Source organism: Haemaphysalis longicornis, unplaced genomic scaffold (genome assembly GCF_048455015.1).
Source record: "Haemaphysalis longicornis isolate Haplotype H1 unplaced genomic scaffold, Haemaphysalis longicornis Haplotype H1 scaffold_1, whole genome shotgun sequence".
NCBI lineage: Eukaryota > Metazoa > Arthropoda > Arachnida > Ixodida > Ixodidae > Haemaphysalis > Haemaphysalis longicornis.
Window position 1 is genome coordinate 446,251,966 of NW_027526203.1, and position 16,018 is coordinate 446,267,983.

General features: G+C 48.2%; 1 protein-coding gene across 3 annotated transcripts in view; it reads left to right on the forward strand.

The window, feature by feature from the left end:
* Slmb (beta-transducin repeat containing E3 ubiquitin protein ligase slmb) overlaps positions 1 to 2,713 on the forward strand; it is a 34,457-nt gene extending 31,744 nt beyond the window's left edge. For all 3 annotated transcript variants that reach the window (XM_077687608.1, XM_077687607.1, XM_077687609.1), the window contains one exon: positions 1,413 to 2,713. In XM_077687608.1, the coding sequence (XP_077543734.1) occupies positions 1,413 to 1,571 (159 nt within the window). In that variant the 3' untranslated portion in view covers positions 1,572 to 2,713. The remainder of the gene's footprint in view (positions 1 to 1,412) is intronic.
* Positions 2,714 to 16,018: the final 13,305 nt, after the last annotated feature.

Here is a 16,018-nt window from a genome sequence, read left to right on the forward strand (position 1 = left end):
GTTATTCATAAATGTTGAAAAGGATTGATTGGTTGATTGTAGGGTTTAATGCGCCGACGCAACGCAGACGATGAGGCACGCCGTAGTGGAGGGCTCCAAATTTTGACCACCTGGGGATCTTTAACGTGCACCGAAATCTTGTACACACAGGCGTTTTTGCTTTTCGCTGCCTACAGAAAAGCGGCCGCCGAGGCCGGAAATCGAACCTGCGTCCTCGTGCTCAGCAGCACAATGAAAAGTATTCCAGCAATGTAATGTCGATTGCTTTATATATAATTGTGCTCACCTTTGCTTGTTATTGCTGTCGATTTACTTGCTAATTTGCTTCATCAGAACTAAAATCTGATGAATCCACATTGTTCGAGTCATCACTCCTCCTGGGGTAACAAAAGTCGGCAGCAACAGCTGCCGAAATCGCTACCACAGCTGTTTACTTTCGCGGAGCGCGCCATTAAGTGGACGCCATTTTCGCACAACTCGCCACTATCGTAGGTTCTAATTTCACTCTTGGCGCCATCTGCGCACGCAAAATGTTGCCGCCGATGCCTCTGCCATCGAAATTCTTGAGAGGATTGCAGCAGTGGGGACAAGCAGCACTGATTCCATGCTTTTGTTTCTTTTGGCCGGGGTAGAAAACATTATAGGGCCTTGGTATCCTTTCGGGGGTAATATATGTAGATTCATCAAGCTTTATGCAAAAGTTGGAACCCACCATTGGTCCTAGTTTCATCGGTCCTATCTTGTAACACACATGAACACACGACTTCAATCTGCTAGCAACTGGAGAAAGTCGGAACTTATATTTGACACGGGGCCTTGCTTGCTATTTAACAATAGGCTGTTTTTTCAATTATCCATCCTGCTCTCCTGCCTGGTTTTTTGTGGGAAGGTCAGAATACTTGATTGATTGCCCAAATCAAGTGGAACAGCAGCACAGCACCTGCACTACCGCTGTCACCATTGCTTTGGAGGTGGTGATGAAGGGGAATGTTTTGCTCTTGCATTCATGCACAGGCATCAGACGTTGAAAGTGGCCGGTGCCGACAGCTACAGTGAGCTTGTTCGTCTGTGCCCGACTCAAACCGTTCGAGGTTATCTCGTTGAACGCAATTTTGAAACTAAGCCTCACTTGTTACTGGGTGCTGTGAGTTATCTGTCATGGTGGTCTTGCTTGACAATGACAACTGACAAGGCTTCATCAGTTTTAAAATTTGTCACTCTTTAGATAATTTCGCGATTTTGCTTGATTCACGTCTCTTTTGATGTGGTGAGCTCTGAATGAACGAGGTTCCGCTGCATATACGTGCGCACACGTTGTGTGCCTGCGTCGCCCAGCAGGGCGCTTCCAAATCGAGCCGCCTGGGTTCGCAATTGCGGCTTGCAGTCTGAGCGTGGGGGGGCCTTCCTTGCAGGAGCACAGCGGGCGCGTGTTCCGGCTGCAGTTCGACGACTTCCAGATCGTGTCGTCGTCCCACGACGACACCATCCTGATCTGGGACTTCCTGCACCTGCCCTCGGAGGCGGCCTCGTCCCCCCTGCCGCCCCGCACATACACCTACGTGAACAAGTGACACCCGCCCCTGTCCCCCGGGGAAGGCGAGCCCCCCTGAGGATTCTGCGCAGCATGGCCGCCAGTGTGATGGCTCTCTCTCCTCCTCCTCTGTGTTGTTTTGCCATGACTCTGGCCCTGCCAGGGGAGCTCTTTCTTTTGCTACACCTGTGGGGACCTTTTGCTTTGTGATAGTTCCGTGTGACTGGTGTGTTGCTGGTCTGGTGGGGACAGCCGCCGGGTGGTGTGTTGTGTGGAGCAGCAAACAAAGTACCATCCTTGGTCCGACCGATGCTCAGAGCTTACCGAGGGTCCGTGTGTTCATTGTCGGCCGCATTAGATGCACCAGTGTCCTAAGCAGCTGGCTTCGGGGTGTCGCGTCCAGCGTGACGAGTGGCCAAGTATTACTGGGCTCACCTCCGACTGTCGAGCTGGCCCCCGGGAAGAGAAGATCCTGCCACGTGCCACCCTCCTCTTTCTTTTTTTTCTCATTCCCCCCGTACCTCCTTCCTGCTCCCCCCTTTTTTGTGTGTGCGTCTTTTACCCCGGTACCCCGATCGTGGGGGGTGGGGGGGGGGGAGGCCCAGCTGCTAAGTATGATGTGGGGGACGAGTAGGCAGTTGCTGCTTGAAAAGCAAAGGTGGGGCGTACATGACTACTCTCTGCGGCGGCTGTGGCGACTGCTCTGCTGCGTCTCGCGCTGCTGGAAGTGCATTTTGCCGCCTTCCTCAGCAGGCCTGTTGTCCTGTGCATGATGCCACAGAGAGTTGGTAACGGCCACAGTTGTGCTGTGAAATTATCCAGACCGCGTGATTGTGTGTGTGTGCGCGTCTGGTGTCCATCTGTGTGTGTGGGTGGTGATGTTGAATCATGTTGTCACTCCTAGAAAAGTTTGAATGGTGTTGCAAACTTTTCACTCAAGGTGCAATTGCTGTTTGCTAATGCCCGTGATTGATGGCCTGGCTGAATGTGAAAACTTGGGACTCTTGTAGGGAAATCGGCAGCTTCGGACACTTGAGGGGTATTTATTTAGTACGGGCTCTGCCAGCAAATTTGTTTGCAGTGATCACCTTGATGAGATATTTGCCTGCATTCCAAAGCTGCTTTAGGAAGCAAGAAGTTGTAGCGTTTTGAGTGTAAATAAAGGACGTTGCCGGTAGAAAAGCTTTTTGAGATTTGTGGCTCCAAGACTGAAATTTCCAGGGTACGTGAGAAGTGTGCAGTGCGTGCAGTGTGCCGAGCTATTTTAATCACTCTCACAGGAGGGTTTCAGTGGAACCCCTTGTAACAATGCCTGTTCATTTTTACAGCAGTTACATGGCCAAAGCGCAGTCCCATTCTTACATTCACGGTCCATGTTAAGGGCGGGGTGTCTGCTGTAACTTTTTGGGGATGGTCGTTAAACGCATCCCAGATGTTCACAAAGAAATGCAGTGGTGTTCGCAAATTTTATCTGCACTCCTTGCTGCAGACTAGGTGCCCACGGTACAGGACGTACAGCCATAGGGGAAGTTTTGTACTGTGCAGGTTTATATGGCCTATTGTTAATGTTTACTGAAGTAAATGCCCAGTAGGGGCCTTCAACTGAGAAGAGTGTACTTGGCTACAGAGGTCTCAGTTCTGGAAAAGTTAGTTTGTTTGCAAGGTTTTGGCGCGCCACTAAACTGATACTAGAGAAACAAAACAAGACCATTTCACTGCAGTCGAAAGACTGACCTATGTATTCACAAACATAACGTAGGTTACTTTTTGAATATAAGGGTAAGGCTTTCAAGTGGCTGATTGTGGCTTTGTTTAAGAACAAATTGAGACATCTAAATTGTGCGGAAAGAAATACACTAGCAAGTGGTTTTACACCTGGAAATTGTGTATAATGTTAAGCTTCAATTCTTTAGAACAAGCCTTTCCCTTGCATTTATATTTCGATTAATAAACACAATGTTCCTAATTGCATACATGATGTTGGGAGCTGTACTCTTCAAAACTACAATCTTTCATGCCTGGTGCATGGCTTTCTTGGGGTCAGTTTTCTTGCTACATGGCCATCTGTTGGCTGGCCGAGCAAATTTCTGCATAAAATGTAATCGTTTTGCCTAAAGCCAAAGTCTTGGGGCCCAAAAAGTCACTAGTGCAAACTATTTGCCGTAATGACTGCAGTTGGGCCAAGCAGCAGTTCGCAAAAGCTATGCTCAATGGCGATACCCATAACCTAGTAGTGGGACCGTTAGAAGGTAAGGCAGAGATGCGGAGCTTGAGAACACTGCCCATCATCTGTTGTTACATTCCTGATGGGAACTCAGTGGGCGGCAGCATGAGAAGACTGAAGGCTGAATCAAGGGCAAGGGGGTGCTGTTCTGTGGGTCATTTTCTTGGCCCTTCCCACCCCCCTTCCCGAGCTGGACCTGACCAGAAAGGGCAGGAAAAGTAGCAATTTCCTTTCCAGTGGAATCTTTTCCAGCTTTTCAAGCACTGCCCCTTCGCAACAGCTTAACTTTGCTGCTGTATTTGTCTCCACTTGACCAGCATCCTGGACAGCACCCTCCGAAGCTCGTTTCGCTTGCTTGCCATCGTCGGAAGTCTCCTGTTCACCCCCTACAGTGCCTTCACCTCTGAAGGCTGCTCTTATTGCATGTGCGGCAGCGGCCTACCCTAATGATGAAAAACTAGAACAAGGACAAAGGCTACAAAACAAGACGATGCGCTTCGTCCTGTTTTGTAGTCTTTACCGTTCTTGCGCTCTCCACTCCAACTAGTCTTTATCGTCCTTGTTCTACTAGTCTAGTTTATGCTCTTTCCTCTCTAGCTAGTCAGCACCAACTAGCCCCTGCAGATGCCCTGTTAAAGCAATTTTCCTTCTGGCCAGCCAAATATCCAGACGCAGGAATACTTATTTGAGCCATAATAGCAATTGATATCACCGACGAGCGCTAGAATGACCAAGATTCGTTGCGATAATAGCATTTTTTTGACGACTCGCCGCTCGGGTTCTACATGCGCTGTGGCATCCATCTTAGTCGCATTCGAAAGTGCGTCTTTCCGTTTTTAATTCCTTCGATTCCCAGCCGCTTTGAAAATTCAGACGTCGAATGGGACAAAGACAAGTGCTTATCTTTGTCCCGTTCATCCTGTCTGAATTTTTGTGCTTGATCTTCGTACAGTGGATTACCAACTAGCTCGAACCCACACATTGTTACGTTATCCCCAGCTGATCAAAATTAATCCGGAGTCCTCCACTGTGGCACGCCTCATGGCTTCTGTAGAATTGGCACGTTAAACCTCATAATCGTTAACTCCTCGCTAGAATCACTTCGTTCCACCCATTGGTTGCAAGTAAAACTGGAGGAGCAAAAAAGATGAAACTGACTGCATGTGACCTGAGAGGCGCAATCTAATTGTTTATCTTGATTGGTCCTGTTCTGTAGTATTTATCGTCTTGGTTCTACTCATTGGCTGGGTGTTTGCCGTCTGCTCGGCACTACTCTCATGAGATGACCCGCACGGCGTAAAAATTGTTAATCGATAACCGAAACGAAGAACGAGCACTAATCGCCCCAAGATGGAACACAGTCGGCCCCTGGCGGCGGAGGGACGAATCGCGTTGGTTCTCGCGTGGCCTCCGAGATTTGCGCGTGGTGTGATCTCGGAGGCCATGGCTCTCGCACGGGCTGCTTGTTCCATAGAGTTCACGTCGCGCAAGACGTGCCTTGCACACCATACAACACAAATGTGCACTTTTCTGGCAGTAAGCAATGGCGTAGTTACCCCTGCTTGCAGATTTCGTCTATGAGCGGACGTTGCAGGATAAACCGCGTTTAATTTCACGAGTTTTAGCATAGTGTATAGCGTACGCTAACGCTACGGCGGCGGGTACCGGGACTCGACTGAACACTTGCGGATTTGTTTCGGTAGGGTAGGGCCAATGTTACTAGAATAAGCTCAGTTTCGGAACTCCGCATCCCCGCCAGCGGAGGAGGGTGGGCCAAACGGCGGTCGCAAGAACTAGCGGCGCTGCAGTCAAGTCTTGCGCTACTCTCGGCGCGTCGTCTGCTTCAGCGGCGGGCCGCCGCTGCAGCCGACCGCGCAGACGTACAGCGGCAGCTTTCTAGTAGTGCTATGGATAAACTTAAACATCGATCATCTGTCCAGTCGGCTAGCTTAAACGCCTTCGTCCTTCTAGTCGACGTTACCGCATCACATTTGTGCACTGTTTAAGTGGAAATGCGTTGGGTCGCCTGTATACACTGACCTGCACGCGCAGCTCATTGGCTAGCTAAGAATCGACGGTCGGCCTATATTTTAGCTGTCTACATTGCGTTTAACTTCATGTATGGTAGTTTCCAAGCCAATTACCCTTCTCAGCGTAGTTTTTATACCTACTACGCTGTCTTACCTCGACCAAAAACGACCCGAGTTTGTGAAAGCAATGCCTTTATTTTTATGTCCACGCGGCAATACGACAGCTTTTCTGAATCTCGTCGGTGCGAGGTCCTGTTAACCAGCTTCCGATGTAGAGTTCCTATGCTAAACTTTTATATCCACCGGGCTGGTCCCACCTCATCTCGCCTTTGTGCACTCTGTGGTGCATACGAACATTACATCACCAAAGATGAAAGTTCGCTTCACAGTTCTGACACTCAGTTCATCTGTGACAAACGCACTCAAATTTTGTGCGTTCACATTAAAGTTGGATCCGCAATTTAAAGGTGCTCATGGTACGCCTGAATTCATAACGATCTTTGACCGCCATTTTGATCCGTTCAGCTGGTCATACAAGACACCTCTCGGAAAGGCAAATCAGGCTTCAATGAAGACTTTTTTCTGAAAAGGCTGAATTGTACATAACATGACGCAAGGATGCACAAAAAAAAATCAGCGTTTGAGGGCCTCAAGAACACTGTATTTGCAGGACTCCTTATATGTACGCACGGTGTAAGCACCTTTTGATGGGTTTGTGGCGACGGGAAGCTGCCGAATTCGCTCACGCTCAAGATGTCTGAATACCACATCGAAACAATTTTTTGGTTGCGTAAAAAGGAAAGGCCGGCTAAAACAACAGATTACTGCCTCCCAAAGGAACTGCACAATGCAGCGGTTTACAGAATTACATAGAGAATACGCATTCAACCGTTCACGGTGTAAGGCATATTCACTTGAAACGTTCCAGAAGAGAGGCGCACGGAGGAAGCAACAAACGGTACACTAATTTCTATTCACCCCAAGGTTTACAAAATTTCAAAAGAAAAAAAGTCGTACACGATAAAAGAGTAACCAATTTAAAAAAAAACTGCCTGATTTATCACAACGTAGGCTATGGGGCGACTTATACAAAACTCGCGCACTTAAAAAACCGCAAAAAATACGAACACATACTAGCTAGCCAGCTTCCTTCAATGCTGGTTCTGATCTGTCATTTGCAGATTTTACACAATAATAGTCTTTGTCTGCTGTGTTCATACACCGTTGTGCGTTCAAGTTTTGTGTTCATACACCGTTGTGCGTTCGTTTTTCCGGTTGATTTCAGTCGGAATGCGCTTAACCTGATTCTTGAATACACGTTGGCAATCTTCTTCAGCAAAACTTAAATGTTATCGTCGAATGCATCGCAGTTCAACATATGAGGCTCCAACTCGGCAAGTAATATTTGTTCAAACAATACTGTCAACACCTCCCCTATAGGCGCTCACTATTTGCATATAACGGCTGCATTAAACATGTAGAACATTAACCCTTGCATTAAACCTGCAGAACACGAAACCCCTTTTCCACGACGTGGTGCAATTTCCAGAAGTATTTCAATAGTCACGAGACCACCATTTGTTTTCGCAGCAACGACTTCTGGCAGCCCACCCTAACCTAACAAGACAGCAGCAAACCCTATTCCGACAAGCACAAGCCGGAACACTCGAAACACCTGCGAGGCTACATCTCATCAGATCTGGCAAAACACCCTTACCATCATGTTCACAGTGCAAAATTACAAATACCCAAGACCACATTCTTTGGCAATGCCCTCAATACAACCAAATTAGAAAACAATACACTAGAGAGTGGCTGACCTCACCTAGAAGAGAAGAGGAGCAACGCGGCCTGATTGACTTCATTCAAGAAGCCGTCAGCAGAAGCCTGGACCGAGGCCTCTGAATCTCGCAGCGCTCCCTACAACTCCTCACTTTCTACCTGTGAATAAAATATCTCTCTCTCTCTCTCTCAGTGGACGTCAGTGTAGTGGAGTATTCATTGCGGGATGTGCCTCCATATACTTTCCGTGCCGCAAATACTGCTATATATGGCACTACTGCACTGAGAACAAGCGAAAAGCTTTTGTAAAAGTTGACCCGCTGGTTGTTATAGTGATCATCATTAAGTACCTGCAACAGCGATTATCTTCTTAACGAGGTGAAAGCTCTTGGCGACTCAACGAGGCTTACATCAGCTGAGGGACAGAGATCAGTCACAATATTGCGAGAGGAGTTTCCAGTATCTGATGATGCAACTTATGTTCTAATAAAAAGACGCTTGTAGGCAGCTGTAAATTGACAAGCAATAGGGCTGTTGTTTTAGCCGCCCTTTCCATTTTACGCAACCAAAAAATGTTTCGATGGGGTATTCAGACATCTTGAGCGTGAGCGAATTCGGCAGCTTCCCGTCGCCACAAACCCATCAAAAGGTGGTGACACCGTGCATACATATAAGGAGTCCTGCAAATACAGTGTTCTTGAGGCCCTCAAACTGATTTTTTTTGTGCATCCTTGTGTCATGTTATATACAATTCTGCCTTTCCAAAAAAAAGTGTTCATTGAAGCCTGATTCGCCTTTCCGAGAGGTGTCTTGTATGACCAGCTGAACGGATTTCTTGAGTTCAAGACATCAAAATGGCGGTCAAAGATCGTTATGAATTCAGGCGTACCATGAGCACCTTTAAATTGCGGATCCAATGTGAATGCACAAAATTTGAGTGCGTTTGTCATAGATGAACTGAGTGTCAGAACTGTGAAGCGAACTTTCATCTTTGGTGATGTAATGTTCGTATGCACCACAGAGTGCACAAAGGCAAGATGAGGTGGGACCAGCCCGGTGGATATAAAAGTTTAGCATAGGAACTCTAAATCGGAAGCTGGTTAACGGGACCTCGCACCGACTAGATTAAGAAAAACTGTCGTATTGCCGCGTGGACATAAAATAAAGGCACTGCTGTCACAAACTCGGGTCGTTTTTGGTCAAGGTAAGACGGCGCAGTAGTTATAAAAACTATGCTGAGAAGGGTAATTGGTTTGGAATCTACCGTAAATGAAGTTAAAAGCAATGTAGACAGTTAAAATATTGCCGACCGTCGATTCTTAGCTAGCCAATCAGCTGCGCGTGCAGGTCAGTGCATACAGGCGACCCAACGCATTTCCACCTAAACAGTGCACAAATGTGATGCGGTAACGTCGACTAGAAGGACGAAGGCGTTTAAGGTAGTCGACTGGAAAGATGGTCGATGTTTAAAGGAGCCATGAAGAGAAAATGCAAGTTGGTTTTATTCGAAAGATTTCGTGTTTTATAGTGCCCCCAGCGCTTGTCCGGATACAAACGGTGCTTTATTCACTGAGAAATTAAACAATTTAGGTTAAAATTTTTATTTTCCCGCTCAATCGTGCGTTTTCGTGGTCCCAAATGACATCACAGGAACCGACCGCTCTGCAGCCTAGAGTACCTTCATTCACGCATCCGCCGTACAGGGTAGAGACACGTATACGCTGGCGCCGCCATTTTCGGTTGCTCGCTCGCCGCCGAAGCAAGTCATTGTGTCAAAACCGCGCTAAAATTATCGCCGCAACGCGGTTTACTGAAGAAGTTTGAATCATATTGTCTGTTTCGCGTTGCTAGGTCTCGTGGGAAACGTAAAGAATAACGCGTTGAGCCCGTTGGCCCAATTGCGGCGGCACGGGACCATTCAAAGGTTGTCTCCACCCTGTACAGCGGTGTTGGTTTGTTCCCGCGTTTCTTTACGTTCCGTAACCTAGATGGCGCCACCATACCGTGGCAAGCGGTTGGTTTGTTTTTGCCCGCATTTAAACCTGGCTTGTTTTTGTTCTGGGAGAAAATATTCGTTCCCTGAAACAGTGCTCGCTCGACAAATGGGGTCACGTAAGACACCGTTGCTTGCGTCAATTGGCCAGTGTCGTCTGAGACAACCCCAAGCCCCGTAGTGCTGTGCAGCTAAACCCTGTTCTGTGGCTAAACCAAGCATGCTGTGCGCAGTACGAACAGCAGAACGCATCAGTACTTCTATGTTTACATGTGCTTTCGTAACTTCCACTGTTTGTCCCATCATTCTTATTGCTTTGTAAAGAATGTGCTCTAAATTTAAGCGCAAATCGCTCGTTCGTCTAGTTTGTAAGCTCTACCTAATTTGCGTCTGCTTCTGCCAGCCTCCGCCAATCGCAGAGCTTAGCTCATGTGACATCATAGGTTCTGTTGCGGGAAATGAGCTGGTGGGTCGCATGACCATTCCCGTTTTTCCTAATTATGTAGCTTATTTGAGCGAAGTTTACGTTAAAAGTGGTGTCAGTATGATTCTAACGAGACAATCTTTTGAATGAACCAAACTTGTGTTTTCTCTTCATGGCTCCTTTAAACAAAGTACCCTGCTTACGTTCCGAAAACAACAGGCGACTGCACTAGAGTTTTAGCATAGCGGCTAGCGCAGGCTCACGCTACGATTACAGTGAACTAGAAGTATAAAGGTGTTCAAACGGGCCCCAAAATGTGAGGCAAAAAAAAGGGTCGAACCGTTTAGGGGCGCTGCGAACGCTACCCCTCCATCGTAACGCAGCGGGTACAGTACTGGGCTCCTACGCAAAGGACCCGGGTTCAAATCCACGCTGAGCCGTCTTTTTTTTTTACTTAATACCTCATTAGACATACAAAAGCGCCGAAACTGCACCGTATACTGTGGCTGTGCACTACATTATTGAGTTGGTCTATGTTGTTTGGTTGTTAGTGGAGGGGGCGGCCGTTTAAAACAACCAACACATAACACACTTTAAAAATAGCTACAGCGCGAAGAGAAACACGCACACATACTAACACATCGGTCATGAACTGGCTGGAATTACTTCTGCAGCTTCCCTACCTACAGCAAACACGTACATAACCGGACACATATATTTCTGGGAAACATCGGCGCAGCGGTAGGCTATGCATTGGTTCTCAGTTATTGCTATAGAGCGAAAAAAAAATAAAAACTAAGGAGGACATGCAGCATCAAGTAAAGGTCCGGTCATAGACGAGGGCGTGCCAATAAAGTTTTATCACCACGAATAAAAGGTTTCAATTGCCAGAGATCTAAGCAATATCGCACACTTCTGTTGTTACATCTAACGCGAGAAAAGCTGCAACTAAAAAATGAACAAAACAACTCTGGTAATTGTTCATCATTGATTTGAAGAACTCTCTGCGCGGAATATTTTTGAAGTAAATGATGTCAATAAATTACATGTTACAGGTCTTGTTACGCCGTAACGTTTGCATGCATCGAAATGATGTAATTAAATTAAATGGAACAGGTCTTGTTACGCCGCAACGTTTGCATGCATTGTGCTTCAGCGCGATGCAGCCATGAACTCGTCTTCGAGGGAGTGTATATCGTTGTATGTGCTTCTTCGCTAACGCAGCTATAGACGACACATTTGTTCTCGGCAATAACAACGTGAAAAACGAAAATGCGCAATTATTGTTTGTGACCAAATTATTTAATATTAAGAGCCAATTGCACCAGAATTCGTTAAATGAAAAGTGGCAGCATCTCACTCCGTGGATGATGGCGAGGGTGCGGAGTACGGGGACTCGAAATGACATCCAAGCTTCGCCCCGAGTGACATCCGATTTGAGCCGTGAGTTGCACCTTGATTTTTCCTTAAATGTAACTGCAACTCACGGCTCAAATCGAATTTCGCTTGATGGTGGTGTGCGCGCGGATGGACACGGACGGACATTGGGAGGTCCTAAGATCTCCGCACCGTTACAGGCGAGGGAGTAAGCCGTTTGACTCTCGAGTACTAACTCACGGTCTGTGTTCTGTGAAAAAAAAAAAACGGTCGTAGTCCAATCGGTATGACGACTGCCACCAACTCTGTCTGGCTCGAATCCTGCCGGTGCCTGCGTGATTTTTTGCGATTGTAAATGTTATGCGCACGGACGCGGACGCACATTAGTTTTAGCAGTCCGTCTTGGGCATTCGTAACGGTAGGGGGATTAGTTCCGCTCGCCTGCCTTCGCCATGTCCGCGCCTCCTCGCCCTTCCGCGCGCGCAGGCGCAGACGGGTCCCGGTCAACCCGGTATAGAACGGAACGGACGGACTGCTAAAACTCTCTAATAGAGAGTTGAGTGATCAGCGTGTACGTTGTATAAGTGACTCGGCGCCGTTACGTCGAGTAATTTTTCGGAAAGCTTGCACGAACCGAGAATTTTTCAATGTCGAGGTCAGTGGTCCTGTTTAGAAACTAAGTGTTTCCAATTTTATTTAGCTGCCTCCGGTCGCATTTGTAAAATTTCAGAAGTTTACACATGCCGTTTCGGTGAGTATAGAGACGCAGCTTAATCATGCAGGCACACATATAAACCGTGGCAGATATCGTTTCACAGAAACGGCGTCATCATTAAATTCATTTTTTGTAATGTAACCTTCATTTGTAAGCGACGTGCATGAAGTCAGCTTTGTTACACCTTTAAAAAGGGCATTAAGTTTTGCTACACAACACCTGTTAGATGGCCATCTTAATCACGGCGCACCCGAAAAGATTCTGTTTGGAGTATTTTGTATAGACGGGAAGAAAACTTTTCCGCAGTAAAATAAAGGGCACTGGCTATGTTACAGCTCCAAAAGTTTAACCAGAGTACTTCAATGCTTCTCTGGTCATGAAACTCCCGGCCAAGTTTCGTACGGGGACGAAGGCTACCCCGAGTGGCGCCACCGCAGATCGGAGGGCATGGGGCGGACGCCGCTGCTCTGTAGCCAGACCGGCAGGCAGGAACGCAGTAGCAGCATGCCCGTTCGCACCAATTTTTTTCGCCACTCACAAAATGATACGCCAATTTGAGCGGCCCACGACACGTAAAGCGAAAGCGCACTGCTGATAAGGCGGCGAGCGTCTGTTTTATCTTCCTCCGTGGTCCGTTCCCTGCCAAACGCGCTCTGACCACGCCCCCGGCTGCCCTCCGATCGACACCAGCGCCGCGGCGCGGCAGCGAACGAAGCTCTCCCATAGCGTGACGGCGAAGTTTCATGACCAGAAGTGCATTGAAGGACTCTGGTTTAACCAACTAAAAAAAAAATTACACCATTTTCCCACGGGGGAACCCTGAGGGGATGCAAAGCCGTGTAGTAGTAGCGTGTTAATTGGTTGTTAGAGTAGAGACACGTGTAGTAGCGTATTAAACGTCTTCTTTATTTATCGAGTAGTGGGGAACGTTTTGCGGCTTCTCGTTGTCGAAGCGAGGAATCCGCTGTTCGACGCTGGCGTTTCGAAGCGTTGCTAGAGTTCCTGTATATGCTCCCTACGGGATGCTCCCGTAGGGAGCATATATAGGAACTCTACGTTGCCACGTTGCCGAACGCCATCTAGATCAGCTACTCGCCACTGGCGTTTCAAAGCGGCTTCTCGTTCTCGAAGCGAGGAATCCGCTGCTCGACGCTGCCGTTTACATTCGGCGTCGCGAACTCTCCTCTGTGCAGCCTTGTCTTCGGAGGCACGAGACGAGCCGAGCGGCGAGGAGGAGAGCGGCGTTATCACAGCTGGTTAGGGCTCCTGGTGCGACAGTGTTGCCGGTGTTTTCCTGAGCCGGCACGAGACGAGCCGAGCGGCGAGGAGAGCGGCGTTATCACAGCTGGCGTGGAGAGGGGGACGCGGAGGAGAGGCGCGGACGCCGGTCGCCGACGGAGGGTCGACTAAGAGATGCTTTGCATTTAAAAGAAAAGGACTGTCTCGGAGGGGGATTTGAACCCAGGTCTTTCGCATAGGAGCCGAGCACTGTATCCGTTGCGCCACAATGGAGGTGTAAAGCTCGCCGCGCCCCTAAACCACAGAACAGGGAGGATTCCTAAACGGTTCGACCCCTTTTTCTTGCCTCGATCACTTTTAATACACGGGCCTATGGGGGCGTTTAACCACTCTTCTTCTAGTTCACTCTACTACGATGGCGGCCGGGTTACCGCGACCCGACTGCGCATGCGCGCGCGGGGAGTGCAGGGAGGTTGCCCTACCCAACGTTACTAGAATAAACTCAGTTTGAAAGCTCCGCCGGAAAGGCGGTCGCGAGAACTAGCGGCGCTGCAGTGTTGCGCTACTCTCGGCGCGTCGTTTACTTCGGCGGCGCGCCGCCCAGACATACCGCGGCATCTTTCCACAGGTTTTCCCGCTCAATTTAATCCAATCACCATACAATTTAATCCAACTGCCATCTAATTTAATCCAAACGCCATCGAATTTAATCCAGCTGCCAGCGAATTTAGTCCAAGTGCCAACCATTTTAATCCAGCTGTCGGAAGGTTGCTCAGGGGTGTTTTGCGCGGAATTAGGCGCAGCTTTGCGGGCTTTCAAGCGCGGGGTGTGATGAATAAATGATGTTCCTTGGTGCCTTATGTCCAAAATATCGTATGCGCGCATCTTAATAGACATTTACTAACACCCGCAGACGAGCAGGGCGGTCTCGTTTGATCCGTTAGTGGCGTGTAGTGATCGTCTGCGAGACAGTCAGAAGTATCATCCGCTAGCGTATTGTTACCCCAGCAGACTTGCCAGCGTATTTGTACGCGAGCAGACGACACGTATGTCGCCAGCAGGCGATATTTCTGATGATTTCGCACACAATATTATAATTTGGAAATATTGCTAAACGCTGAAAAGAAGCATTAATGAGTTTTTACCAACAAAATGTTTAAAGCATTGTTACACGAGGAGCAGACGATACTTCTGACGCGAGTTACACTACGCTAGCAAGTCTGGTGGTGTAACAATACCGGAGCAGACGATACTTCTAACGAACTCGCAGACGATCACCACACGCCACTAATGGATCAAACGAGACCGCTCTGCTCGTCTGCGGAAGTAAATGTCTATTAAGATGCGCGCTTATGATATTTTGGACGTAAGGCATCAAGGAACACCATTTTTTCATCACACCCCGCGCATGAAAGCCCGCAAAGCTGCGCCTAATTCCGCGCAAAACACCCCTGAGTAACCTTCCGACAGCAGATTAAAATGGTTGGCACTTGGATTAAATTCGCTGGCACCTGGATTAAATTCGATGGCGTTTGGATTAAATTAAACGGCAGTTAGATTAAATTGGCTGGCGCTTGGATTAAATTGAGCGGGAAAACCTGTAGTAGTGCTATTGCTAAACTTAAAGGAGCCATGAAGAGAAAACACAAGTTTGGTTCATTCAAAAGATTGTCTCGAACACAAGTTTGGTTCATTCAAAAGATTGTCTCGTTAGCATCATACTGACACCACTTTTGAATCATACTGACACCAAATAAGCTACATAATTAGGAAAAAACGGGAATGGTCATGCGACCCACCAGCTCATTTCCCGCAACAGAACCTATGATGTCACATGAGCTAAGCTCTGCGATTGGCGGAGGCTGGCAGAAGCAGACGCAAATTAGGTAGAGCTTACAAACTAGACGAACGAGCGATTTGCACTTAAATTTAGGGCACATTCTTTACAAAGCAATAAGAATGATGGGACAAACAGTGGAAGTTACGAAAGCACATGTAAACATAGAAGTACTGATGCGTTCTGCTGTTCGTACTGCGCACAGCATGCTTGGTTTAGCTGCACAGCACTACGGGGCTTGGGGTTGTCTCAGACGACACTGGCCGATTGACGCAAGCAACGGTGTCTTACGTGACCCCATTTGTCGAGCGAGCGCTGTTTCAGGGAACGAATATTTTCTCCCAGAACAAAAACAAGCCAGGTTTAAATGCGGCAAAAACAAACCAACCGCTTGATGATGATGATGATGATCTGTGGTCGTACCCTTTGTATCGGGCGGGCTCCAACATTGGTGCCCAGACCGTATAAACTGTTCACACACAAACCTTAAAAAAACAGCACACAAAAACACTCGAAAGGACAATTTCGGAGAGCTCAGTTTCGTTCTCCGGGGAGCCGGTGCGTACGGTGACGGTCCATCACGCACTATGACTCACGTGCACACACACACTGTCGTTGAGTTCAGGCTGCCTTTGCGGAGCGGTTGCTGCAGGTTCAGTTCAATTACCGGCGCACTATGGTCCACCACTCGCTCAGGCGTTTCTTGGCCACCGTCACCAAGGCCCCCGTGGTTTGCTGTTCCGAGCCGCCGTGAGAGGGGCTGTTCTCCAGTGGCTCAAATCCTAGGACACGGCCGCTGGATGAGAGCGCACGCAAGGTGCGGCCTGCCGCGTCGCCCGGATTTCAACGGGCGAGGGCGTGAGTGG